The sequence below is a fragment of the Haliotis rufescens genome, unplaced genomic scaffold (genome assembly GCF_023055435.1).
Source record: "Haliotis rufescens isolate VD_foot unplaced genomic scaffold, xgHalRufe1.0.p SCAF_28, whole genome shotgun sequence".
NCBI classification, from domain to species: Eukaryota; Metazoa; Mollusca; class Gastropoda; order Lepetellida; family Haliotidae; genus Haliotis; species Haliotis rufescens.
The window spans coordinates 5,303,520-5,330,746 of record NW_025963979.1 but is presented as its reverse complement, the minus strand read 5'-3'; the positions used below and the strand labels follow the sequence as shown (position 1 = coordinate 5,330,746).

Below are 27,227 nucleotides of genomic sequence, written 5' to 3'. Positions count from 1 at the left end.
GACACCAATGTAATTAAAGGCCTATCTGAAAACACTGAATCCCTGCCAGCTTCTATCACTATTTCTGACTCAAGAACAAAGACAGGTCTATTTGATGAACAGTGAAAATTTCTTGACATTCATGAGTGCACCGACATATATTGTAGGGCCTGTTACTTGTCGCTGCTGCCACTTATTTGACTCATTTAATGAGTGTAAACCTAAAACTGTGTGTTTCTATATAATATATTGATTATTTATTGAGCTTGTGTGGTCAGTAACTGCATTGAAATTTTAATTTGGAAATCACCTAAAAATACCAATTCTATTTAGAGTGAGTGAGTGAGTAATAGCACAGCTTATCTGCAGCCATGCCATGCAATCAGAAGTGCAGGACAGTGGTACCTTGTACTGCTGGTACTACAGGTTGTATAGGACAGAATAGTGGTACCTTGTACTGCTGGTACTACAGGTTGTGTAGGACAGAACAGTGGTACCTTGTACTGCTGGTGCTACAGGTTGTATAGGACAGAACAGTGGTACCTTGTACTGCTGGTACTACAGGTTGTGTAGGACAGAACAGTGGTACCTTGTACTGCTGGTGCTACAGGTTGTGTAGGACAGAACAGTGGTACCTTGTACTGCTGGTGCTACAGGCTGTGTATGACAGAACAGTGGTACCTTGTACTGCTGGTACTACAGGTTGTGTAGGACAGAACAGTGGTACCTTGTACTGCTGGTACTACAGGTTGTATAGGACAGAACAGTGGTACCTTGTACTGCTGGTACTACAGGTTGTGTATGACAGAACAGTGATACCTTGTACTGCTGGTGCTACAGGTTGTATAGGACAGAACAGTGGTACCTTGTACTGCTGGTACTACAGGTTGTGTAGGACAGAACAGTGGTACCTTGTACTGCTGGTACTACAGGTTGTGTAGGACAGAACAGTGGTACCTTGTACTGCTGGTACTACAGGTTGTATAGGACAGAACAGTGATACCTTGTACTGATGGTACTACAGGTTGTATAGGAGAGAACAGTGATACCTTGTACTGCTGGTACTACAGTTTGTGTAGGACAGAACAGTGGTACCTTGTACTGCTGGTGCTGCAGGTTGTATAGGACAGAACAGTGATACCTTGTACTGCTGGTACTACAGTTTGTGTATGACAGAACAGTGGTACCTTGTACTGCTGGTACTACAGTTTGTGTAGGACAGAACAGTGATACCTTGTACTGCTCGTACTACAGGTTGTATAGGACAGAACAGTGGTACCTTGTACTGCTGGTGCTACAGGTTGTGTATGACAGAACAGTGGTACCTTGTACTGCTGGTGCTACAGGTTGTATAGGACAGAACAGTGGTACCTTGTACTGCTGGTGCTACAGGTTGTGTAGGACAGAACAGTGGTACCTTGTACTGCTGGTGCTACAGGTTGTGTAGGACAGAACAGTGGTACCTTGTACTGCTGGTGCTACAGGTTGTGTAGGACAGAACAGTGGTACCTTGTACTGCTGGTACTACAGGTTGTATAGGACAGAACAGTGATACCTTGTACTGCTGGTGCTACAGGTTGTATAGGACAGAACAGTGATACCTTGTACTGCTGGTACTACAGGTTGTATAGGACAGAACAGTGGTACCTTGTACTGCTGGTGCTACAAGTTGTGTAGGACAGAACAGTGGTACCTTGTACTGCTGGTGCTACAGGCTGTGTAGGACAGAACAGTGATACCTTGTACTGCTGGTACTACAGGTTGTGTATGACAGAACAGTGGTACCTTGTACTGCTGGTACTACAGGTTGTGTAGGACAGAACAGTGGTACCTTGTACTGCTGGTACTACAGGTTGTGTAGGACAGAACAGTGGTACCTTGTACTGCTGGTACTACAGGTTGTGTAGGACAGAACAGTGGTACCTTGTACTGCTGGTACTACAGTTTGTGTATGACAGAACAGTGGTACCTTGTACTGCTGGTACTACAGGTTGTATAGGACAGAACAGTGGTACCTTGTACTGCTGGTGCTACAGGCTGTGTATGACAGAACAGTGGTACCTTGTACTGCTGGTACTACAGGTTGTGTAGGACAGAACAGTGGTACCTTGTACTGTTGGTACTACAGGTTGTGTATGACAGAACAGTGGTACCTTGTACTGCTGGTGCTACAGGCTGCTGCAGCTGCCCAAATGGTGAAAATCCAGGCTGCTGGCCCATCGCTGGCACCATGACGGGGAATGGTGCCGCTGCTCCCATGACTGGCGCTGTGCCGGAGGCAAACATTCCTGCTGTGGACATGGCTTGAGACAAAGCAGGCTGCGGGGGTTTGGAAACAGGCTGGAAAAGGGATGTAAATATTTGTAGCACGTGTATGTCAACTTCCTTCTCAACCTGGCTACTTGCACTGCTGCACAGTTGTTACAGATTTGGGCATATTTGACTCTTGATCACATGACACCTATTCATTGGAAAGGAGATGACTACTGTAAATTGATCAAAAGCACCTTTCCAAGGCAAATTATCCTTTTTCAAACCTTTTTATGGAAGAATCGACATTCAAGGATTTTTCAATAGAGACAGAACAAAACAATTAAAGGCCTTTTCAAATGTGTGGAAACCTGCAAGAAGTACCTGTTGTGCAGCAGCTCCAAATATGTCATCTAGTTCACTGAGGACAGAGCTGTCGGACGCCTGGGTCCCGGACACCTTCTTGTCATCCAGACCTAATCGAGGGAGGGAGGCACATGTTTCATAACAGTCAATGTAACTACACTGATGACTTAATACCTCCTTTTAAAATACCTATGCTTGTAGCAGTCAAAATAGCAGCTGCTTTTGTTCTGTTGACAACACAAGAAAACATGTTTCAGCCAAGTTTACTTCAAGTAACACTTTCTTGGCATGTAGTAGAAGTTTGCAAAGCAGGATTACTTACAAAGAGTGGTAAATGATGCAAACGGAAAATGAAAGACCTTTTTGATATGATCATATTGATTCATCATCATCACCTTGTTGAACATTAAAGCATCTTTCTTTTCCCTCATGCTTTGAAACAAAGGGAAAATGGATATTGGCCCCTTGCCAGAAAGTCGTCTGTATACATCACAAGCAGCAATAGCCAATCCCCGCCACCACATGTTTACCATAAGAAAGCAGGAGGTCTAAGGACACAACTCAGTAACAATGTTGTTTAAATGTCATAATGAAAATCAAATGGCACAACTTTTCATATCATAATTCTTTCATAATCCCTAAAACAAACTACCTAATGCCTGGAATTCGCCCTCCAAGATGGCTGTTGAGGTGGAGGTTGCGGATTGCTCAATTCTAGCTGCTCTGCTGGGCGATGGTTCAAAGTTGAGATCCAGTAATGAGGAGGCATCTGTGAGGAGTATAGATGGGGATCACTATGAAGGCGCCAGGTCTTGTGTATACTTAGGGGTCACTTTGATGGCACCAGATTATGTTACAGTAATTTAATGCACATTGCATGACAAGCAGTTACAGCTAGGACATACGACAATGTTATTCAACAGTTACAGTAACAACAGCTTATTGTGCTATTCAACAGTTGTCCAAAGGACAATGTTATTCAACAGTTACGGCTGCAATAGCGGGCTGTGCTATTCAATAGTTGACCAGAGGACATAGTTATTCAACAGACACCTTTACAACCAAGGACTGTGATATTCAACAGTTAGGCCAGAGGACAATGTTATTCAACAGTTACAGCTACAACCGAGGACTGTGCTATTCAACAGTTAGGCCAGAGGACAAAGTTATTCAACAGTTACAGCTACAACAGTGGACTGTGATATTTAACAGTTGACCAGAGGACAATGTTATTCAACAGTTACAGCTACAACCTAGGACTGTGCTATTCAACAATTAGGCCAGAGGACAAAGTTATTCAACAGTTACAGCTACAACCGAGGACTGTGCTATTCAACAGTTAGGCCAGAGGACAAAGTTATTCAACAGTTATGGCTACCACAGCGGACTGTAATATTTAACAGTTGACCAGAGGACAATGTTATTCAAAAGTTACAGCTACAACCTAGGACTGTGCTATTCAACAATTAGGCCAGAGGACAATGTTATTCAAAGTTACGGCTACAACAGCGGACTGTGCTATGTAACAGTTACGCCAGAGGACAATGTTATTCAACAGTTACGGCTGCAACCGAGGACTGTGCTATTCAACAGTTAGACCAGAGGACAATATTATTCAACAGTTACAGCTACAACCAAGGACTGTGCTATTCAACAATTAGGCCAGAGGACAATGTTATTCAACAGTTACAGCTACAACCAAGGACTGTGCTATTCAACAATTAGGCCAGAGGACAAAGTTATTCAACAGTTACAGCTACAGCTACAACAGCGGACTTTGCTATGTAACAGTTAGGTCAGAGGACAATCTTATTCAACAGTTACAGCTACAACCGAGGACTGTGCTATTCAACAATTAGGCCAGAGGACAATGTTATTCAACAGTTACAGCTACAACCAAGGACTGTGCTATTCAACAATTAGGCCAGAGGACAATGTTATTCAACAGTTACAGCTACAACCAAGGACTGTGCTATTCAACAATTAGGCCAGAGGACAAAGTTATTCAACAGTTACAGCTACAGCTACAACAGCGGACTTTGCTATGTAACAGTTAGGTCAGAGGACAATCTTATTCAACAGTTACAGCTACAACCGAGGACTGTGCTATTCAACAGTTAGGCCAGAGGACAATGTTATTCAACAGTTATGGCTACAACAGAGGACTGTGATATTTAACAGTTGACCAGAGGACAATGTTATTCAACAGTTACGGCTACAACCAAGGACTGTGCTATTCAACAGTAGGGACAAGGACAGGACTATGTCTGTCCAGTTGGTAGATCTGAAGTGAACCTGCTATGATCACATAGCAGGTCTTTTAATAAATAAACAAAATTTAACACAAAAAGGTCAACTTCTAAAAAGTAATGACAATCCACCACCTGGATAAAACTCAAAGTTGGAATGTGCTTAAATAAATATAAAACAAATTTATTTCAATCTGATAACACAAAGCAACTAGCATCCCAAGCCTACAGTATCTCACCTGTTTACAATTAACTACAGGTACAAATGCTAAGCATTTCTTGGTACACAAAACATAACTGTTGCATGAAGCAAATATCTGCACAGCTTTCCTTCCCAAAGCAGCAGCAAGAGTCCCCTACCTTTGCCATGAGCCCAGTCTCCTTCTTCATGGATTCCCTCAACCTTGGACTTATATTCTCCCATTGTCTTCATAACTGTGTCATTAGCCTTCAGGATATCATCTTCAAACAAGAAGAAAATACAATAACCTCTACCATGGCAAGTATGGCCACTGAATACACAATGCCATTTAGTAGTATTGGTGATTCTGGTACTTTTGGGGGTTGAGTCCCATGCGGGATTCAAATTTTAATTTACATTTCATCTTTTCATGAATCAATATGAAATTTGAAACTTCTGCATTTGAACTGATTTGAACAAGTAGGTTTATACAAGTAACTTAGGTCTGGAAATATTGGTGACTCACTGATTCCGTCACTGTCTTTCTCATCTACATCGCTGGCGAGCCGGAACAAGTTGGGGCGTAGCTTCTCCAGTGTTGCATGCAGCTCCTGTGGAAAACACATGGTCTAGGTGTAGTACTGGTATATCAATCACTGTTAATGTCCCACATAAACCAGGAAAACGACTGCAAATACTTCTACAAACAGAAGCAGCTTCTTCATTTTCATTTCCAGAGTGAGTGAGCGAGGACGGTTTTACACTCCTTTTAGCAATATTCCAGCAATATCAGCTATATATCAGCTATATTCCAGCTGGGGACACCAGAAATGGGCTAAACACACTGTTCCTATGTTGGAAAAGGAACCCGGGTCTTCAACATGATGAGCAGTGCTTTTAACTACTAAGGCTACCCGACCGCCCCTTTTCATTTCCAGAAGGGCCCAGGACTCACTATTTACCACCATATACTTCCTGGCTGACACAACTATCAGCTTCAGTGAGGGGAAACACAGGCCTTGAGCAACCTCAAACAGATTAAAATAACTTGCCTGGCCAATTCAATTGAGGAACCAACATGCATTTCCAGTCTAATGACACGACTTGCTCTGAGATATACAGGACCTACAACCTGAAAGTCCCATTTCTCTTGCTTATGAAAGATGAAAATGATATGGAATTCCCTTCCAGTGGCATTTATGGATTAATGACATCACTTCTGGATTAATGACATCAGTTCTGGTTTAAAGGCAACACTTCTAGTTTAATGACATCACTTATGGATTAATGACATCACTTCTGGTTTAATGACATCACTTCTGGATTAATGACATTACATCTGGTTTAATGACATCACTTCTGGATTAATGACATTACATCTGGTTTAATGACATCACTTATGGATTAATGACATCACTTCTGGTTTAATGACATCACTTATGGATTAATGACATCACTTCTGGTTTAATGACATCACTTCTGGATTAATGACATTACTTCTGTTTTAATGACATCACTTCTGGATGCATGCCTGCAGCTACCTTAATAAAAGTGTCACTTGCACTTCCTGTAAAATGACCTTGACCCTCAATTTCAGCCAATCACACGCTTGCTACTGTCAATTTGAAATATGGGTGACAGCTCTTACAAACATGTCATACCAACTCATGGTGCAGTACAAACAGCAGCAGGTTACCTCCCAAAATGACCATTCAAGTGACTGACTCATATTCAATTTAACACCATGTTCACTATCGCAGCTTCTCTACAAATAGCTGTCAATGATTTCCAAATCAAGTGCAACAGATCTGTCTGTGTTAACATGACAATACAACCGTCCTTGAAGTAAACTACTCTTCAATGCGTTGCACCAGTCCATAACAACTAGTTTGGGAGATCAAGGAAATATCCTCCACAACATGGCTCCTGTCATTTGGAGGTAGCACATACCTTCATCATGTCTTTCTCTGCCTGTGTGGTGGTGTTCTTGTCGTAGATGGACATCATCTCTGTCAGCAGCTTCACGTTGTTGCTGATGGTCTCCAGCTCATTGATCCGCCGGGATATCTTCTCCGACTTAGCCGCATCCTACAGCCAGGACCAGCCAGCGTGTTAGAGGCATATACTTACCAGTTCTAGTTACTTTGTTCAACACATTTTATAAAGCAAGGCATGAACATGCTGAAAAAGTTGTCATGTGTCTCTACATGAAAACCTTTACTTTACATTTTAATATTCGAAACATTGGAAGCACACTTTTCACTCTTGAAACTTCTTACAATTTTTTCACACCACTGCAACAAACTGATATTATGTGTCTGGATAGTCTGGATAGTCTGGATAGTCTGGATAGTCTGGATAGCTAATCTTGGTTAATAAACTGCATATCATAGACATGATAGACACTTGTACTCTGTCAAACATATTGAATCTGTTAAAGATATCCAGGATACTTGAAGTCTATCAAGACCACACTAAGCCCTGGATGTGATCTGCTGCAATAGACAGGAACCTGTCACAGTGGTATTACCTCCTTCACCATGTTCTTGATGAGTCTGTTGGCAGCCTGCAAGTCATCGGGGTTCTTACTCTTCAGGAGTTTAGACAGAAGCTACAACACAAAGACAGGTTCAGTGATGTTTCAAGCCAGGCTTTCATCACAGTAGGCTAAAAGAAATAATAGTCTTGGTTCTCAGGCACCGCCCGCATCATGATAAAGTCTGCCACATGTTTCTTTCTTATTTCCATTTAAAATATTAAACAAAAAAATCCTAAAACTTAAAAACAAAGCAATACAATACAGCATGCAGTTATTTCCCTTTACATGCACACTGCGCAGCTCGTGTTATGGTCATTGCGGCAATAGGTTTGTAGTTTGTATGCTTGTTGATGTAGGGAGGCCCTTTCCCAGGTTGATGGTACACAACTTTTTATGTGGTTACATTCTAGTTTGAACAAGCTAAAAAAAACAAAAAACACTGCCCACTTGCACTATATTTTCAAAAGTCATTACCTGAGAACCAATTCTTTTATTTTTTAAGTCTAATAGGCAAAAAAAAATCCAAATTGAAATGAGCTTTTAAGGAGATTCTTGTGACAGTATACTGTGTCTTACTGAAAGTGCCCTATGTAACATCAGTGGCAGGTAGTGTCAGAATGAAGCCATGTCTACAGGGTAGAAGGGCACCTATCAGCCACGGCGTCATTGTGGAATGAAGCCATGTCTACAGGGTAGAAGGGCACCTATCAGCCACGGCGTCATTGTGGAATGAAGCCATGTCTACAGGGTATAAGGGCACCTATCAGCCACGGCGTCATTGTGGAATGAAGCCATGTCTACAGGGTTTAAGGGCACCTATCAGCCACGGCGTCATTGTGGAATGAAACCATGTCTACAGGGTATAAGGGCACCTATCAGCCACGGCGTCATTGTGGAATGAAGCCATGTCTACAGGGTTTAAGGGCACCTATCAGCCACGGCGTCATTGTGGAATGAAACCATGTCTACAGGGTAGAGGGCACCTATCAGCCACGGCGTCATTGTGGAATGAGCACTATAACGGTCAGTGACGGGAATTACAATAGAACACTTTGTGGAACGTGGTCCTGGTCAAAGCTGAAAGTTGGTCTACCCTGAAGGTCACTATTCCTACAGAGTAGCCATTTTGACTAGCTGATTCGCATTACAGTCTCATCACATGACCTGCATGAGATCTACATCTCTTTTACCTACCTTGGCCTTCTCGTCATCTTCAAACACAGCATTACGTGGCCGCTCTGGGGGGATCTCGAAGGTCTGAAGTACAGACAGGGATTATTAATGCTGTCATTTGACTTGTTTGTTTGTTTGTTGTTAAATGCCTCACTCAGCAATATTCCAACTATATGACGGTGGTTTGTCTGGACAATCCAGTGATCGACATCATGAGCATCAACCACGCAATTGGGAACGATGACAAGCAACAACCAAGTTAGCAAGCCTGACCACCTGATCCCATAATCGCCTCTTACAACAAGCATGGTTGCCTATCACGGCAAGTGGGTTTCTGAAGACCTACTTTAACCCGGTTGTTCATAGGTCGTTTTGCTTGTCATACTCATCACAAGAAACATCTGTAACAGTCTTAAGTCATTCTGTAGGTTAGCATGTCCATGTATTGTGTCAATACTAAATTTTTAAATGAAAGAGAGAACGTAACTAAGTGTTTAAACAGTGATGAATGAAATACAATGTCTTTTCTTATCTTAATACAGGCCAGTAAGAAGCAACCTAACAACATGACAACATCTATACATTCTATTGTACATATTCTCAACAGTTTTTCATCAGATTCATCAGCACATTCCACCACTTGGGATACCCAAGTCAGAAATATCAAATCCTATCAACTAAGCGGCAGGATTAGTGATCTTGTTTAGGCAACAGTAAATGTTGGACATCCTTCAAGATGATACCATGTTTGTCCCATGTCTAGGAGTTCACAATTCTCTGGGATGACAGACTTTATATGTATTGAAGGTCCTATCATGGCTATAGCTTATACTGTACAACTGATCTCTCGAACTTTGTAATTGTTTCATGTGCAGAAGATGAACATGACGTGCTAACACTAACATATCTGTCATCAGTCCTCTTGGCAAGCAAGCATACCCTTTATGACTACATAAGAACCATTCCCATATGATGCTTGTCTGGCTGTAACCATGGTAACTACATTGTTTAAAATAACTATCATTGTCACTGATTATCACAACAATCCCTTGATTCAAGCATGAGAATGCATATTTTCCTTTTCAGCTGAAACTTCTTTGCAATAGAGCGTGGTCCATAATTGTTTGTGGGGGAAACCATCAGATTTTAACAAATTTGTGGTCACTAAAAGTGACGGAAATCTGCGGATCAGTGGAAGATTCTCATTCCTGTTGATTACTACCGGTACATCCATTTCTCAAGTTTCATATAATCCTTTGAAGTCAAAATGTAAAACAAACCAGGATCCAGAACAAAGTACTATCCATTTCTAGAGTTTTACTATTTTACATGGCACATCATTCAATGAGATATCCCCGTGATCTGGGAATTGAATGACTCAGCCATGGCAGCATAACCTGACCCATCACAGTCGGATGATGACTAGTGTTTCTTTAGTTTGTATCAACAAGTTCAACATCAATATAATGATGAAACAATAAACAGAAAGTATTAACATGATTAAAGAAACAAATTTCATAAATCACAGCAGGGACTGTCAACACAAATACAGTGGAACCTACAACACAACATGGCTTCACTCAACTCAACTTTGGCCTATGACTGTGCCAACCACACATGTCGGACAACACAGTAGTGATAGATAGTCAAAGTGATTACATCGGGGGACTGGGCACACCCAACAATATATTTGTGATATGAAGGAGAGTAATATCGTCATGCTTCTGACTTGGCCATAGCAGGACTGTATCATGTGTATAGGACAGCAGTTCTTGTGCATTGAAAGTTACAACTTCACCCATTTGTGTATTTTATGACTTACCCAGTTAATACATGTACAGCTGTATTAACACATTGGGTAATACCAAAGCACTTGCTTATGTACAGCAGGAACAAGTTTCACTGACAAATATCCCTGGACTTATTCAAAGGCATTATGTGTAGAGATGATAGATCACTGAGAGGAGCTTATGCACATTTGCTGACCCCAGCAACCCTGTTGCTAGGCTGACATCACCTGGCATTGCTTCGCCAGGGATCTTGCAACAAAATTCCACACAATTACTTTGATTACGTGATTGTAAACTTTGCGTGCAGGGTTCCGCTCCACAAGGCAATTGTAGCGCAACGACAGTCGTAAGTCTATGTAAAAGTATGGGAGTTACGATAACCTTAGCGCTACGAAAGCTTTGTGGAACAGACCCCTGAATTCTAAAAGGAGTTGGTATTATATTAATATGTGTCAACTTTTGACGTGTTTGAAGTATTATTCTGTCAAACTGTTATACACGTGAGTGAAATATTTAGAAAAAGTTATAAACGGCAAGTAGGGAATACTAAACGAGCTCCCCTGTAATAGCAGTTTTCTCTTGTCAGGTGACAGAAATATTCACTTGTTTAAAACACTTGTTATTTCACAGGGGCTTGTTTAGTATTCTCTGTGTATGTAAAAACAGAAGTGTTGGTGAGTGAATGTTGCCAGCGGTATCCTAGATATGTCATGGTGGGTGGTGTAACTAATCAACCGGGAAAACCAGGCAATGGAAACATGACAACCATCCACTCCACTGGCACCCATCAGCCATGTCACAGTCTCACCAACCAAAGCCACATTTCAGTTGCTCCACCACATGATCATACAACAGACATGAGGTGCTGGGGTGGTACTTTGACCTGGAACCTCCACGGTGGAGAATGCTGTGGGCCCTAACAGCATCACATATTAACTGAATCTGTGTATCAAGTTAGAGAGATGCATTTCACTTGAGGAAATAAAGTGAATTACTGCAGGAAACATACAATTAGATGATCACAAAGAAATGCTTCATATTCATTGAGAATAAACTTTTCAACAGGCTCGACCATCTACATGTCACCAACGCCATCTTGAGCACTGAGTAACCGAGATCCTTTCAAGTTAAATACCAGCCCAACATACAGCTGTGGAGGGGATACATCACGTTTTTACAGCAACATTTAGAGAGACATATATTTCAATCGCAAGATCCAAATTCAGTCCCGAAATTGGCCAAGATCATCAGAACTGTTAAATAAAGTAACATTAAGGACCTAGATGCCATGGTGACATGATCTGTTTCTTAGGGACTAACCTAACACAATACGAAAGAAGAAAAAACTTTTGACATGGCCTAGATTATCTAGAGGTGCTACAATGCAAGATTACAAACAAACTCCACTTGTGTGAGACACTGATTAAAAACAGAACAGCAAAGTGTCACTGTCATGTAATGAAAAAACAGAAATGTGTCGCTGCATGGTGAGTCATGAGTGAGTTGGGTTTTAACATTATTCCAGTTATATCGGGGGGGGGGGGGGTGTCAGCTTAATGTGATGCAGGTCTCAGACATTTACCACTTCGGTGAAACCCACGAGCTCAGGTATGGTGCTAACAAACCTAGAAACATAATTGGGGGGAACTGGGATTTCAACCCACATTCATAGGTTTCTGGTGAGCCCAAGGGACGCAACTCTGCACAGCGAATCACAGTGCCTTACACAACTGGGCCACCCGTGCCCCTGTTGAGTCACGAAGGAAGAGTAAAGTGTCTCAGTCCGTTATGTACTGTCTGATGAAAGTGCAATGGCTGGCAGGACATCATTTTGCCATGGTAATGTGAGACCAGTGAGGCCAGTCTGGCTGCAGTCATCTGACATTTGACTTCACTGGCTATTGTCTTTCATCAGGAATGTCAATAAACCAAATTTAGTACAATTCCATGAACATACAGGACATATGTTTAAACTAATGTCTCATTAATCAGACGTGTCTTGTGTTCATAAATCAGACACGTCTTATGTTTACCCTGGAACTCTGAGAGTTGGTGGAAGACAAAGATGGCAGTGACAACATCAACAGTAAACAGAAAACACTCCCAACTGCAAGCTGACACAAACAGGCAAAATGCAGAAACATTGCTATGGTTACCTGGAAGAACTGGTCACCGACAAAGAAAAATTGAAATGGATTTATTAGTGATAAACAGTGATAACTGAGCACACTGCAGTAATTTGAAAGTACTGTGGTGACCAAGGTTCCACATACAGAATCTGCACCAATCAGCTAATTCCCAAAGCAATAATTAAAGAAACTCTAGTTGACAGTATGAACCGTCAACTACATTGTTTAACTTGACTGACTGTTGTCAGGCACGTAAGCCATTGTATTCCAATATAGAGATATAGAACTAAAAGTTGAAAATGAAAATGATTAAGATCAGATCTTAATGCTTGCTGCTGCCATACAAAGATGTGAGGTCATCCCACTGCAAGTCACGTCAGGAGGACCTTTAGGAGCTACTGGGATTTATCAAATTTATTTCTTCCTTGTTCATTAACATTGTGTGACTGGCATGGAATTTAATATACAGCTTTACCCAAGACATCATCCTGAGGCAAGGGAGTTAACTGATTGTAACAGTCCAGTTTCCACCCTTGCCGGACTAGGCTAGAATTTTGAAGCTCGATGATAGTGCCACAAGTGGCTATTACGATTTATGTCCCTTCCATGTCCTTCCTATTGACCAATCAGGTTCCATCTCTCATATGTCTTGCATTTGCTTCAAACAAAATGGCAGAGCCTATTCAAGACGATCTCATTGATAATCAAGATCTTTATCATAATAAAACAGGTCTTATCTAGTGAAGTACATCAAATCACTTAAGCACCTTGATTAAAAACATGAAAATATTTGAAAAAGTATCTGAAATATTTGTAAGACATCCTCTGCAAATCCTGCAGTCGACTGAAATCTGCTGTGGCTATGTTGATTAGGAACTGGATGTCGATTTTGTTGCATGATTTTGATTGAACTATGCTCGTTGGTCCAGCCAAAGTGTAACTCCATAATTCCTGCCTAATTCGGCAAGAGTGGAAACTGGACTTTTATAAGTCAGTTAACTCCATTGCCTCAGGATGAGGTAATGTCTTTAATTAATCTGAATGATAATCAGGTATATAAGCCACAACAACATAGATGTGCTTCGGTGTCAAAATCCTGAACCAATGTTTTCCAAATACAGTGATCGCTCGCTATTGCGCTACCAATGGGGTCCAAATAATTGGTGGGCGTTATAGACGATGAGCCGTTTAACCGAGGCCGAGGCGGGGGAGCGCGCTCGGCAAATCTCAAATCATCAATAGGCCTATGTGTTTATCTCACGTCACGTCAAAATAGTATATATTTTTATGGACCTAGATCTACCTGTAATATCATTCATTTATTAAATCTGTCATATTTCACAATGTCTGAAATACGTAGTCCATTCTAATTTATCATTTTTTATCAATAAATTAAAAAATTATTCACTATTTCCCGCGATGTTATTGAAAATAAAATTCTCGGACACACATTTCGACAACGGGTCCGCATCGAACATGTCAAAGAGCAAAATAAAGACTATTTTAAGCAAATCTTTAAATATATTATACAAAGTGATAAATAAAATCAACAAAAATATATCTAAAAGTAATCAAACTTACATCTAAGTTATTATTTCCATCGTTTCGTGCGATCGCGTGTAATGTAAGTCAAATAACATCTCGGCTTTCGTCGCCTTGAATTCTCGGCTCGGACACAATGTTTAATGCAAAAATATATGCATGAAATACGTTTGTCACAGCTCGTAACCTAGCACGATACATTCGCGAAGTTCCATATTTTTAATATATATCGTGATTTCCTGCTTAAAACTTTCAGAATAACACGATTTAACAAAAAATCTTTCGCTAACTTCTGAAATTTATCAAACACGAGCTTTGTATCAAAGCTTGATTGGCTGCCTGAGGTCACGTGCTCAAAATTGACCAATCACGAAACTTGTAGCAGATTTCGGCAAGAAAGCGTCATTTGAAACAAATTTTAATCCAATGAAATCGCTTGTTATAACTACGGGGAAAAAACAGGCGATGTTACGAAAGCGCGATTACGAAATGAATGACCGCCGTGTTGTGACAGCAACTACATGTGTGTGACAGTTTAGCCTTAAATTGGATTGCCCACTAATTAAGAATATAAACTTCACTTGTGGTTCTCTTTTATTGCATGCATGCGCTTCTAAGATCAAAGGATGTATAGTGTGAAAAGTTAACTAGTTGAACAATCGTATTTCCGGGACTTGCCGCGGATATTTTCAAACAGATTATTAGAACTCCATTCAGCGATAAACCGTTGATTATGCAATGAGAAGCGTTATGTGCAAATAAACAACGAACAACAATACAATCATGTCTGTGTAAAACTCTCAGTATTAAAAGTGTACATAAATTTTGGGAGCCATGCGTTACCGCGCGTAATAACCGAAGTAGCGCTTTATCGAAGAGCGCAATAGCGAGCGATCACTGTAATATTATAAAGGTATTCAACCAATTGATGATGTTAGTTCTACAACAGCCATCTAAATGCAAAAGACAGCAGCAGTATCTTCACGAAAGGCCCCTTCGAGTAATAATAGGGCTTAACCTTCACTTGATGCCTATCCAAATTAGCCTTTGCTTTAGGTGTTCTACAGATGTAAAGATTAACTCACTGTGTCCACGTAAGTTGGATCCTCCTTCACTATGCCCTGGGTCTTGAGCATGGTGTAAGCCTCCTGGATCTTACACTCATGGGTCAAGCCCTTGCTCCAGCTGTACAGAATCTCAATACACCTCTTCTTCACTTTCTCTGTTGTCTTGGAGCCAAGATACTGGAAACACCCCCATTTGGAAGGTCAGTGAGGGAACAGGTGAACAGGGTTTGCATGTAACAATACTGTAGGGACCCCTACCTTCATGACATGTCCTACTACTTAGAACTAAAAGATGAATTAGGTTCAAGTGAGTTCACATTGATTCTATATAGACCATATATTTTACATGGAACTATCAACAGTTAAAACACAAGAACAGTGTAGCATTACTGGCGTGACAGAGTGAGTGATTGTGTTAGCCTGATGTCATGCTTAAAGGTATTCAGACATAATAAGGGCAAACCAGGATTTGAACCCTTGATGACCAAGGGATACAACTCTGCAAAACAATGATGACTGGGCCACATGTGCCCCCCCGAGCTTAAGGATCTTGGCATGGCTAAAAAATACAATTCTGCACAGCAAATTCCAGCATGATAGATGTTAGGCTCCCCAAATCACTGCTGGAATCTCAGTATCCTGGTGATCATGGACATACTTACCTTGGGAGACACAACTTTGATAATCTCATTTAGAAAACGAAATTTTCCAATTTCCTGATGAAATCTGCGGCCACAGTTCTTCACACATGCTTCCAGTGTCTGGAGGAGAAAACACACAATAACCACAATGATAAAACTAACATGATCACACTACAGTACAACATTTATACTGTCAAGTACATGTGTAGGCTATAAGAAGGTTGTGTCTTCAAACAGAGTAAATGATTTGGGTTTTACATAAATTGAACCATACTTCAGTTGTATTATGACATGTCAGCTAAATCACGTTGACATGGCAGGAAAGTACAGAGTGATGCAGGTCTCAGATGTCTGCCACTTTTAGTGATGGGTATTGGCCAGACTTTTGCATTGCAATTTAGCGCAACAATGATTCATGGATTGCGATAGCACCAAAACATATTCAAGTTGATTTTCCGATCATGTTTTCTATATTTTACAGTTTAAGTCTGAAATGGGCATATTTTTACAACCTCGTTGTTGATATATGGTCACAATGCATGTGTAATAGATACATCATATACAGAAAACTGGTTGCGAATGTTTTACCTTTTTCAATCACAAGAATGTAAACTTTGCACACAAGATGAAAATATGCATGATTTTGAAAAACGCATTATACCAGTATTTTCCAAATGTATTGTGATACATATTCATTAGTATTTCAAATCATGGTACACAGTTTAACTGGGAATACCATGCAACTCTAGCCACTTTGAGAAAATCTACAAGCAGGGGTATGGTGAATAAGAATAATTGTCAGGACTAATGTGGATTAACAAGGAAATCTCACAGTGAGGGCAAACAGTGACTCTCTCTCCTGGGGCGACTGTATCTTGTGTGCCAGGAGTCGCACGGCAAACTGGGGCCCCTCCAGATCATGGTTCACCTTGTCACAGAATGCCATGATGAAGTCCCAGTCCTCATCTCTCTGGGCTGGGTTTGTCGCTTTGTCTGGCAACACATATAAACATTGTTTGAACTCAACATCAACTATGTATGTGAGTGCTCACATATTAATATCATTGAAATGATGACATACTTCAAAGGGTCTCAGTAAATTAACCGAGCATAAAGTGTTGCCAACACAAGAAAATATAGGAGCTTAATCCAACTAGTCTACAGCTCATTTCCATAAAAAAATGTATTTCAGACTAGTGTTACCATGGTTATTATACTAGATTTGTAAAGGAGAAATCACTGGAGAAATGCACTTTTCCAGGCTACATATTTTTTTATTTCAATTAGCGCTGTGTGGACATGGTGGAGGATCGAACTCACATTGATATCTTGAAGCTAAACTAGGCTGATGAATTAATCTTATTAGCCTACACCTCAGCTGGGACCACAGGCACTATCAAAATTAATTAGTGCTCGTTTACCAAGTGATCACCAGCCGACTGTTCACCTTTTTGAGCATGCGCAGTACCATCTTCTCTGTGAATTTGCAAAGGAGTGCCCAACCCCAAGAATCATGAAGGGGTGTTTAATTGTAAGGGGTACCTAACCCTAATGACGGTAAATGGGTGCTGGATCGGAAAGGTGATCCAAGGGCTAAGGATATAGTTGAAGGGACCTGCCCTAAACCAAAGAGAGGTAACTCGGAGGATCAAAGGAGCATACAAGATCTGTGAAGCAAGACCCACGGCGGGAAGCCTGAGCCAATTAGCACTATATAAGCAGTGCCCAGTAAACTGCATTGTTGTGGAATCACATGTAACATGCTTATGGTAAGAAACAGAAGGCAGGGTTGTAGTGTAAAAGCATAGTGAGTGAGTTTGGTTTATTATGTTTAACACTGCTTTAAACAGTATTTCAGATAAACCATGGCATGTAGCATTGTACGCTATATTATCGCATCTACCATTTATATTCTACCATGAATTTGGAATTTACTCGATTCTGATTGGTCAACCAGAGGCTATTAAATCACAATAAACCCCCTCTGATTGAAACAGCTGGTTTGACGGCCGCATCACGCGGAAGAATTTTCAGTCATTGACGGTAGGCATATTTAAATAATTATATCTACATGCTACAATTACAGGTTACAAAATGCAGATGCGGTTACTACAATATTCAAAGGATGTGTGGCAATACATTTCATGCAGAAAACACGATAGAAATCTACAAAGGGAATGTATTTACATTTTGGAGACAATAGAGAGCTTGGAATCATTGCGTCACAAGGAGTGATATGACGTCATAATGGTGACGTGCAATGTAGAGCGAAAGCCTTGCAAAGCTTGCGCTTTGTTTTCTTTAGGGATGCCCACCTCATGTTAGCTTACCAGGTTGCCGTGCTTGTATGCCTTCAATGCTTGTCATATGTTCAAGTGAAGTATAACGGTGTAAACAAACAGCTTGAGTATATACGGTGCCATATTTTCTTCAGTGATTTCGTAATTCAGATCGATAACCCACTCAAAACACTGAACTCAACCAATGCCGCTTCACTCAGAATATTTGCTAACACAAAAGAGTTTGCGTTTTATTTAGTTTTATTTATTTGGTAGAATACTGTGTTTTCAATGTAGAGCTAGGTTCGCATTCGGTTCCAAATTCAATTTAGCGGGGTTAAATCTACAGGTAACCTAGCTCTACATTGAAAACACAGTACGTTTATCTCCTAAATCGATAGTAATGGCGAATGCTTACTAACACATTAACTATGTCATACGAAAAATGTTTCTTGTTCTATTTTCAACTTTCATGACACATCAATTAGGATTGATTGGTGCTGATTTTCTTTCCCAAATTCGGTGAACAAAGTACCTGTCATTAGAGACTCAAGGCGGGCACCTCTAAATTATCGTGGTATCCCTATTTTGTGTGTGATACGTGTGGATTATGTGGTTTCCTTTTTTGGATTATGCATAATCAGTATTCATACGACCTAGGTTGGCTCAAAGGACATCGTCCAAACAAGTGGATTCTCTTCTAACCAATTTAGAATGGAGGTAGGGGTAATTCCACTTAAAAAACATTCCAGAAACCATCATAAAAAAGTTTACGTGTATACTTACAAGTAGCCGTGACATAACACAACAAGTCCTGTATTCAATCATGCGATGAAATATTGTGCTTAGTTTTGCATACGTAAAGAGTCGACAGGGGATGTATATTACGACATTTACTGATACCAAGATGATACAGAGCCCTTGATATCATAAAGTCATACTATAACCTTTATGTGGGGGTATTAGTGGCTATTGGTTAAGTTGAATAGACTGAAAGAAATGTTACTACTCCCAGGCTTCAGAGTATGGGGGTAGGTTCACAGACTGACACTGGTCATGATACAAAGGTGTTTAGAGGATGAAAACGTGATACATGACACAGGTATGCTATAATAACAGTAGCTAACCACAGCTAACCTGGAGATGTGATATGATGATAATTAGACTTGTAGTAATACACAAGCATTATGATACATTGATCATTACAAAGATATTGCATAATTTGGGTATGCAGCCACCTTTTTTCTTTTCGGGTGTTTTATGGTCTGGTCTTTATAGTTTAGGAATAGGTTTGACAAAATAAGTATTCGTGGCTAAATATCCTTGGTCATTTTGATTGATATATGTTATGACTTTGTACTAAGCTTTGTCTGCATCACAGGTTCCGCCAAAAACGTATCCGAGTAACCGCTGCAAAGTGACAAAATACAAGATAGATTGGCAATCCTTGATAAACTCCTTTCGTTGCCACCAGACAGTGTCATCTCAGACAATCACGAATTTACACGCACATGCCGACCGGAAATCATTTATGCAGGTACTGTTGCAAATCGTCTTTACACAAATGTGACAAATAAATATTCAAAAATAACAATCAATCAGGCAACGTGTGCTCTGTTATTTTCTGCAAAATGTCTAGTCTGCTACCAACTTACTCAGTACCGACTCCAACGTTTCTCGTTCTTCGGCCATCTTGGTGACTATCACGCGACAAGTTGCGCGAGATTGTACGATACTTCCGACACTAAGGGGGCGTGGCATTGACAAATGATAAACAGTAATGACTGAGAATATCGTTTCAAGTTATGAACACTGTGCTAAATACAGATGTAATTTGCAAAAAAGCCTTTCACTTAGTGAAACTCTCCTAAATTCTGTATTCATTTTATTCACAATTTACCTAATGAATTGGAACAGGAATTTGCCTGTTAACTAAATTTTGAATGCGTTTGATATAAAGATCAAAGCAATATCATGTTTAGAACAAAAAATATATAATTGTGATAACTGTCTTATTATTGTTATTATTATTATTATTTACAGATTAAAATAAAAAATGCAGCAAAGAGGGTTTACCAGACAGCGAATGGGACTTCTCCCAGGAAGAGCTGGCTAGTCAAACCCACCCAGAACTTTTCGGAGAATGTGAAGACTCCCCAACACTTCAGCCTTCTGCATTACCCAGGTTGTCAGAAGGGCTGTATTCCTTGTAGCAAACACGGGTACTCTCCCAATGTCAGTCAACAGATTCGGAGGTACCAAACCTAAGGCACCGAGAACAATGGGGAGTCGGACAACTTGGTACTGGGGATGCAATCGTGACATTTCGAACGCGAGGTCTGCATACTTGCCATTGTTTTCCTGAATCTTGTCAATCACATTGGTGTCAAAAGGGACAGATTATTAATATTATCATTTTTGTTGTTGTTATTGTTATTATTAAATCATATCAACTCAGAATTGCGTTTTGTTAAATATTGATACAATATGGTTGCAGTTCGATTCGTATCTCGATACTATAACTAAATCAATTATGAACATGAAACACACAGCAGGTGCGAGGTTACACACCGCGCTAAATTTAACATTTGAAACCTAACGCTGCGCGTTCGGTTCCAAATTCAATTTAGCGGGGTTAAATCTACAGGTAACCTAGCTCTACATTGAAAACACAGTATGTATATCTCCTAATTCTCATTTGTACAGGTTACTGGCAGAGGAGTCGTCCGTAAAATATCCTTTTTGGTTGCGTCCCTTGAATCATAACTCTTCCAAGATGAGGTAATAGTCGTTCACGGGAATAAACATTTACTGACATACATGCTCCGCAGACCATTCTAGAAATGCTCCAAGATCGCAGTCTACTCCCACCGGCCCACGTCAGGTCACAAACTACACGTCAACGTTAGACAGGGCTGTGTGTAACACGCGTACAACATACACCAGAGATGTTGTTATTGTCGGCTGGTACACGTCTCGCGTCGGGACAGCAGCAGAGGTTTCACTAGCGGTATGCAACCTGTTGTCTATATTGTGTTAAAACAGTGGCATTGTTCATTCCTACAGGCACTTTTGGAAAAGATGTGTCATTATTTTCCAGTCAATCTATGAATGAAACAAGACAACCACAAACAAATTGCAAAAGAATTCATTTCAACTGTTTCACAACAGTAAGGGATTATTACACAGCATATCAAAAGTCTAGAATTAACGTTTCATTTGAGGAATATTTAAAGAATAAATTATTTCCAAAGCGACCATTTCAATATTGTGAAGCTTCAAAATTTCCAAATTAGGACTGATGTGCCTCAACATTTTGACTGAAATGGTCTTAATTGGGAGTTTATTTGCTTGTCTAGTATCTCAGCATTATCTAGTCAGTTGAAACAACATATCAAATATCTATAAACCTTTCATTTGAGGAATATTCCTAAAAATACGTTTCATCAAAAGTGACCTTTTCATAAATTCGAAATTTCAGACTTTCAATATCAGGTCAGATGTACCTGAACATTTTTACTGAAATGTGAAATATTTTTTATTTTGAGTTTGCTTGTCTAGAATCACAATATTATGTATCAGTTCTGAGGAACGTACTGTATGCTTTGATATTGTTCACTCATCACAGTGAATATCATCATGAGACACGGAGAATGCATCGGAACAGCTGACACCATGACACTGTCCACATCCAACTGAACACTGCAAACCACGTTTCTTGCAGTTACCATGGTTACATGGTTATCTGTCTGTCTTACAGTTGCATCTGACAACATTGAGCGACTGGTACTGGAGGTAGATATGTATGAAGGTTTTTCCATTGGCAGTAGTCCAGTCCCATTGTTCGGGAATTAATGTCTCTCCCAATCCAATCCACCACTGGACTTGAAGATAAGTCTGTTTGCTGTGAAAACTTGCTGCTGCGGATGATGGTGGTAATAATTATGGACCTGGATGAAGTCAGTATGAGACATCGCCTTAGTACTGAACTTTCTGTGCCTTTACACCATCAGTCCTTCTGGAGCTCTTCCATAGAAGCAGGCTATGGCTTCCTCTCCAGATCTTACAGTCTCTTCTTGCAAGGCTTCTCCAGAAAACACTTCAGTTTGAAGCTTGAAATGAGGATCTGTTTTGAGTTTCTTTAATGCCTTCCCTTTTCCAATTCCAAATAAACAAGATGTAGTTTCACGTCCTGTTACTACATGTGCAAATAGAAGTAGATTACAAACTTCATTGTCTGTATGCTCCAAACCCGCCTCTAGCTTCTGCACTTACACATTTTAGAGTTGAGTATATGCAGGAAAGATCATTTGGATTCAAATAAATCAGTGGCAAGAAACTGACAGAAGATTTTCCAGGTGGGATCCTTGTTGTATCATCGGCAATACCCCAGACCAACCAGGCACTGGTGCTCGAAGAATCCATGATAGTTTCTGTTGTTGGTCCTCGTAAGTCAGTGATGACGTGCAGTTGAACTCTTGTTTGTAGAAATGGCTTTTTATTTTCTCAAGTGCTATAAGGTCTTCAGATGTAGCAGATATCCCTGGAACTGGTGTGAGATGTTTCATGCCTGGTGTGATTCCAGCAATAATTCCCATTCCATGAAAGTGTTATGGCCATTGAGAGTCCTGATGTTCTCCTCTACATTATCCTCAGTGAATTGAATGAAGTGACCAGGCCTCAATGATGCAGCACTGACTTCAAACTTTTTCACTTTTAAATACGAAGAGCAAAAACCAAGGCTGTTGAGAGTATCTATCAAAATTTTGTATGCAAAGTGATGATGTAGTGCTACTGCAAGACCTATTTGCAGAGGTGATATCAGGATTCAAGGTGTTGCTTGAACAATGGCTTGTCCAACTAAAGCGACATTGACTTGAGGATTTATCTCACTGAACAGTGTGTTCAACAGAATCTTTAATGTATCAGGGACATTGGTTATGTCAATCAAAAGACCTGGTACTTCAATGGGCCTATTCTGGGGTAGAATTGGTTCCAATGCAGTAACCCATGCTTATTGATGAAACTTTGTGATGATCAGGCTCTGCAGCCTTACTTCTTTGATACTGCAATTCCAACTGCCATGTTTGGAAAACTGGTAAAGCAATACGTTTTGCCTAGTGCTTATACTAAAGGACTAAAATCATGCCACCTTGGTCTACACAGTGTTATGAGATGGTGTTGATTATCAAAAGACTAGCAAAGTTGGCAGCCAAGTGATGGCTTGTTTGAATGACCTATTCCAAATTCATTTGCCTGCATACATCAAGTCTGTCGTACTTGGAGGAAATGAGTAACTCTGGCCTGTAAGTGAGGGAGCCACTTTATCATTATCAGTGATTATGTAAAAATAAATATGTTGGTTATCAACATAAGATAAAAGGTTTTGTGTACGTATTACCCTGATTATTGAAGATAGTCAAGTAGTGTTAATAATAATTTTACTTCTTCCTGGTTCTAGGAATACCTTCCATCCTGTGAGAAATAAATGCTTTGATAATGTGCTTTGTGCAATATGAGGGTGTGAATATTGATTTATGTAGCCCTAGAAGTGTGAATATTTGTTCGAGTTTAATTTGTTAAATCAGAGTTTAAGCCAAATCAAATTATTTCTTTTCTTGTAGATGGATGATGTGTACAAGGTCATCGGGGCAATGTTGGCTATGCTCTTCTTTTTGGTGTATCTGTCCCGCTTGTACCGACGATACAGGCTCAGACACTATGAAGTGCCGGTCCGAGATATTCGTAAGGGGCATCGGTGGTTCATGATGGATGTCTTCACAGAACCGACATACTGCAACATCAGCGGTTACCACATCATTCATGGGGCTAGATGCGACTCGTGTGGCATCAGCGTGGACGACCACAACATGAGAGCGGCAGACAAGAAGTTTAAATGTAAGCAGGTGTGCATCAAGGGGGAGGTAATGCATCACCAGTGGATACCAGGTAATGTCCCCTTGTGCAGCGTCTGTGATGTGTGTGGTGAAGACTGTGGCAACTCCCCCGAGCTGTGTGATCAGCGATGTTGCTGGTGTCAGAGAACTGTCCATGATGACTGTTCACCCTCCACTGATATCTGTGATATGGGGGCCAACTGTAAAGAAATTGTACCTCCAAACTGCCTTGAACTGAAGTGGGTTGGGCTCAAAGGTCGTAAACATCTCATTGTGAAGTCTGTCCGCAAACCTTCCATTCCAGAATGGTCTCCCCTGATTGTGATAGCCAATAGGAAGAGTGGGAACAATGATGGGGAACACGTCCTGCAAGCATTCCGTGCAATACTCAACCCAGCACAGGTAGGTTGTTAGTCCCAGTTTATTAACACCAGAGTCGTTTTCTCTGCCAAGGTGCCCACATTGCTTGCTTTTTTTAGTTTGTCCTGAAAAAGCCTTGAAAATAATCATTACTTGAAAAGACATTGAATTAAACACTAGGTACACAACAACTTATTTTTTTACTATTTATATACCAAAGACAAACTTACTTATGACTGTCCTCGAACATATGCCAATTGCTGTATGATAACCAATAATTCAAACTTTGTAGCTGATTTTGCAAACCTGGCTTGCATGATGATTGTTTGAATGATGATTGTTTGAATTATGAGTGTTCTACTAAATAAATGTGAGTGCAAGTTGGGATAATCCAGGAAGATATTTGCCTTGAATTTGACTATGAATGCAATGAAAAAGTCTTAAAAAGGCCTTGAATGTGTTGAGGACAAATCTGTACCAAACCGTTTGCCTTTCCATGTGGAAAATTCAGTTTGGAACTATCCTACATTTTCTTATTCAAGTTTCCTGACACTTGGGCATGTTGGATAGTCCAAGGTTAAATACTATTCAGGTCTATTCCCCATGTTTCAGCATTAGTGTGCAGTTTTGCCGTTATTGAAAAATATCTGATCATGCTCAAAATTCATTAAATCCAGAGCTTATGTTGGGAGATAACATGCCCATCTAGTTTTGCAATTTTTCATATTGTAGTTTATGGAACTATTTTGAAAGGCCAACCATGACACTTCAGTATATTGTGTTGCCAGGTGATAGATCTCCATGACATTCCCCCCGAGAGTGGCCTTGAGTGGTGCCATCTTCTCCCTCTCACCCCCGTGCGTGTCCTTGTGTGTGGGGGCGATGGCACCATCGGCTGGGTGCTCAAGTCTATAGAGAAACTACAATTCAAGGTATGTTTGCATCCACTCTAAACAAATGCTACACACCAAAAGTATTTAACACTGCCTCTGATCATGTAGACAGATTGCACTGTGTGTATGGTGTCTTGACAGGGTCATGACTGCAAGTACTTATCCTGCATTACATTTACACCTTAATGCATTTACTACTATTGTTTGACAGAACTACAAAGCTGTGTGAGGTCCAGCTGAAAAAGAAGTTCTTCCAACTAGTTGTGTGGCTAATTCCATCACACAGAACCAACGTGACCACAAAAGTAATGATGTCACGGAACCTCACATTACTGTTTGTCAACTTGGCTGACAAGTCATGCTCAATAAAGCTTCAGCTAATCTACTGGCATCCTTTTGCTTGTTTATTTTTTCAGCCTTCAATTGGGAATTGTATCATTCTTAAGGTGTGTTTTCACATCTTACCATATATATTTGCCATCGCATTAATATATTGCATATGATAGTGGCTACAAGTCACTTTAAATATCATGTGTAATATAATTCCAAATCGCAATTTTGATTTCTCCATGTCACGTTCTCGTGTCTTATGTCCTTTATTCTGTATTGTTGCTTAGTAAGTCTAGTGGGATCCCCCCCACCCTTTGTGTATGTACTGTACCAAACCCAAGCCCCGTGGCTACGAAGTGTAGCTTCTGGTCACCCCTCTCTCCTACAGACTTTTCCAAGTACCTCCTGGTGTCTCGGAAATGCCTTACTCAGCAGGCCCACAGATAGACTAGGATGTCAGACTCTCAAGAGATCCCGTTTGAGACCCCTGCCACATCTAGCATCGTGTCCATGCTGTCCTCTTCTGGATGGAAGCTGCCTTTGTCATCTACACCTAAGATCGCTGCCTCTTCTACGCTACCTCTGATGCCGCCGACTAGGCAGCCTTTGCCTCCCCAGGCACCGATGACCACGCAGGGGCCTGCGCCTCCCTTGGCGCAGATGACCATTGATTTCTCCAATGCTGATGCTTACCCAAGCGTATCTTCTGACAGCAACGCTGCCTGTGCCTCTACATTGTGCCTCCGCAAGAGACTCCACAAACACCTGCGCCTTCTGCCTCACCAGTGCCTGTTGTACCCTCAGTGCGTACCCCACCTGCACCTCCTGCACCTCCCAAACTGCGTCATCTTGCAGGTAGGCTTCTCCTGGATCTTCTTCTAGATGCAGCTCTAAGTCAATGAGATTCAGGTGCCACTCCAGGAGCCATTCCTCTGAATGGCGATCGTACAATTATTGCAGAGGGCTCCTTTTTACCTAGGTATGAGGGTTCCTGCCCGTAGAAGGATACCCATCTGAGGTACCGGACAGCATGGCTGATTGCTTGGCTGCTGTTGCTTTTTCACTGGGCCCAGGTGTGAATAAGAAAGATACTGTCTGGTCACAGCCTACCTCCATTCTGCCAGACCCAATGTTGAAGGACATATTCATGACAATTGGATAAGGACTTTCCGAAATTATCTCTCACGCCGGCATTCAAGGCTACTCTATTTTGGAAGGATGATTCCCCATCCGAGCATTTGAGGTGACAGATATTGCTCATGCCTAGGATGAGGATCTCAATCACATGACTGGCTCGTCCAAACCTATGACCACCAGGATCCTAAACACACACTTGTCGTTTATAGAGACGGAGATTCGGCATTCTTAAACCTTTGTCTGCTCTAGCGTCTTCATCTTGCGCCATTGATCAGGACCTGACGGACACTAATCCTAATCATCTGAGGACAGTTATGGTCTTCCAACAACATCAAATAGATCACATGTGTAATCATCTCAAGGCTACCCTGGCTGAGATCACTGCGACTGGTCGCCTTGGCTACCTTGCTTTAACTGATTGGGAC

General features: G+C 40.8%; 2 protein-coding genes across 4 annotated transcripts in view; one reads left to right on the top strand and one right to left on the bottom strand.

The window, feature by feature from the left end:
- The window catches only part of LOC124139547 (ADP-ribosylation factor-binding protein GGA1-like), a 33,306-nt gene extending 13,406 nt beyond the window's left edge, over window positions 1-19,900 (bottom strand). Inside the window, exons 1-13 of one of the 2 annotated variants that reach the window (XM_046506708.2) lie at window positions 19,841-19,900; window positions 16,739-16,899; window positions 15,928-16,026; window positions 15,284-15,442; window positions 12,684-12,692; window positions 8,759-8,821; window positions 7,556-7,636; window positions 6,976-7,113; window positions 5,552-5,636; window positions 5,205-5,306; window positions 3,248-3,364; window positions 2,614-2,705; window positions 2,133-2,319 (exon numbers count right to left, since the gene is read on the bottom strand). In XM_046506708.2, coding sequence (XP_046362664.1) covers window positions 2,133-2,319; window positions 2,614-2,705; window positions 3,248-3,364; window positions 5,205-5,306; window positions 5,552-5,636; window positions 6,976-7,113; window positions 7,556-7,636; window positions 8,759-8,821; window positions 12,684-12,692; window positions 15,284-15,442; window positions 15,928-16,026; window positions 16,739-16,899; window positions 19,841-19,877 — 1,330 coding nt within the window. In that variant the 5' untranslated portion in view covers window positions 19,878-19,900. The remainder of the gene's footprint in view (window positions 1-2,132; window positions 2,320-2,613; window positions 2,706-3,247; window positions 3,365-5,204; window positions 5,307-5,551; window positions 5,637-6,975; window positions 7,114-7,555; window positions 7,637-8,758; window positions 8,822-12,683; window positions 12,693-15,283; window positions 15,443-15,927; window positions 16,027-16,738; window positions 16,900-19,840) is intronic. The other variant, XM_046506717.2, reaches the window with a different exon arrangement.
- A 1,052-nt stretch (window positions 19,901-20,952) lies between these two features.
- Window positions 20,953-27,227, top strand: part of LOC124139558 (diacylglycerol kinase epsilon-like) — a 98,567-nt gene continuing 92,292 nt past the window's right edge. For both annotated transcript variants that reach the window (XR_007223029.1, XM_046506731.2), the window contains exons 1-3: window positions 20,953-21,195; window positions 23,810-24,484; window positions 25,231-25,374. Coding sequence is in view for 1 of the 2 variants with exons in the window: in XM_046506731.2 (XP_046362687.2) it covers window positions 23,810-24,484; window positions 25,231-25,374 (819 nt within the window). In the remaining variant the exon portion in view is untranslated. The remainder of the gene's footprint in view (window positions 21,196-23,809; window positions 24,485-25,230; window positions 25,375-27,227) is intronic.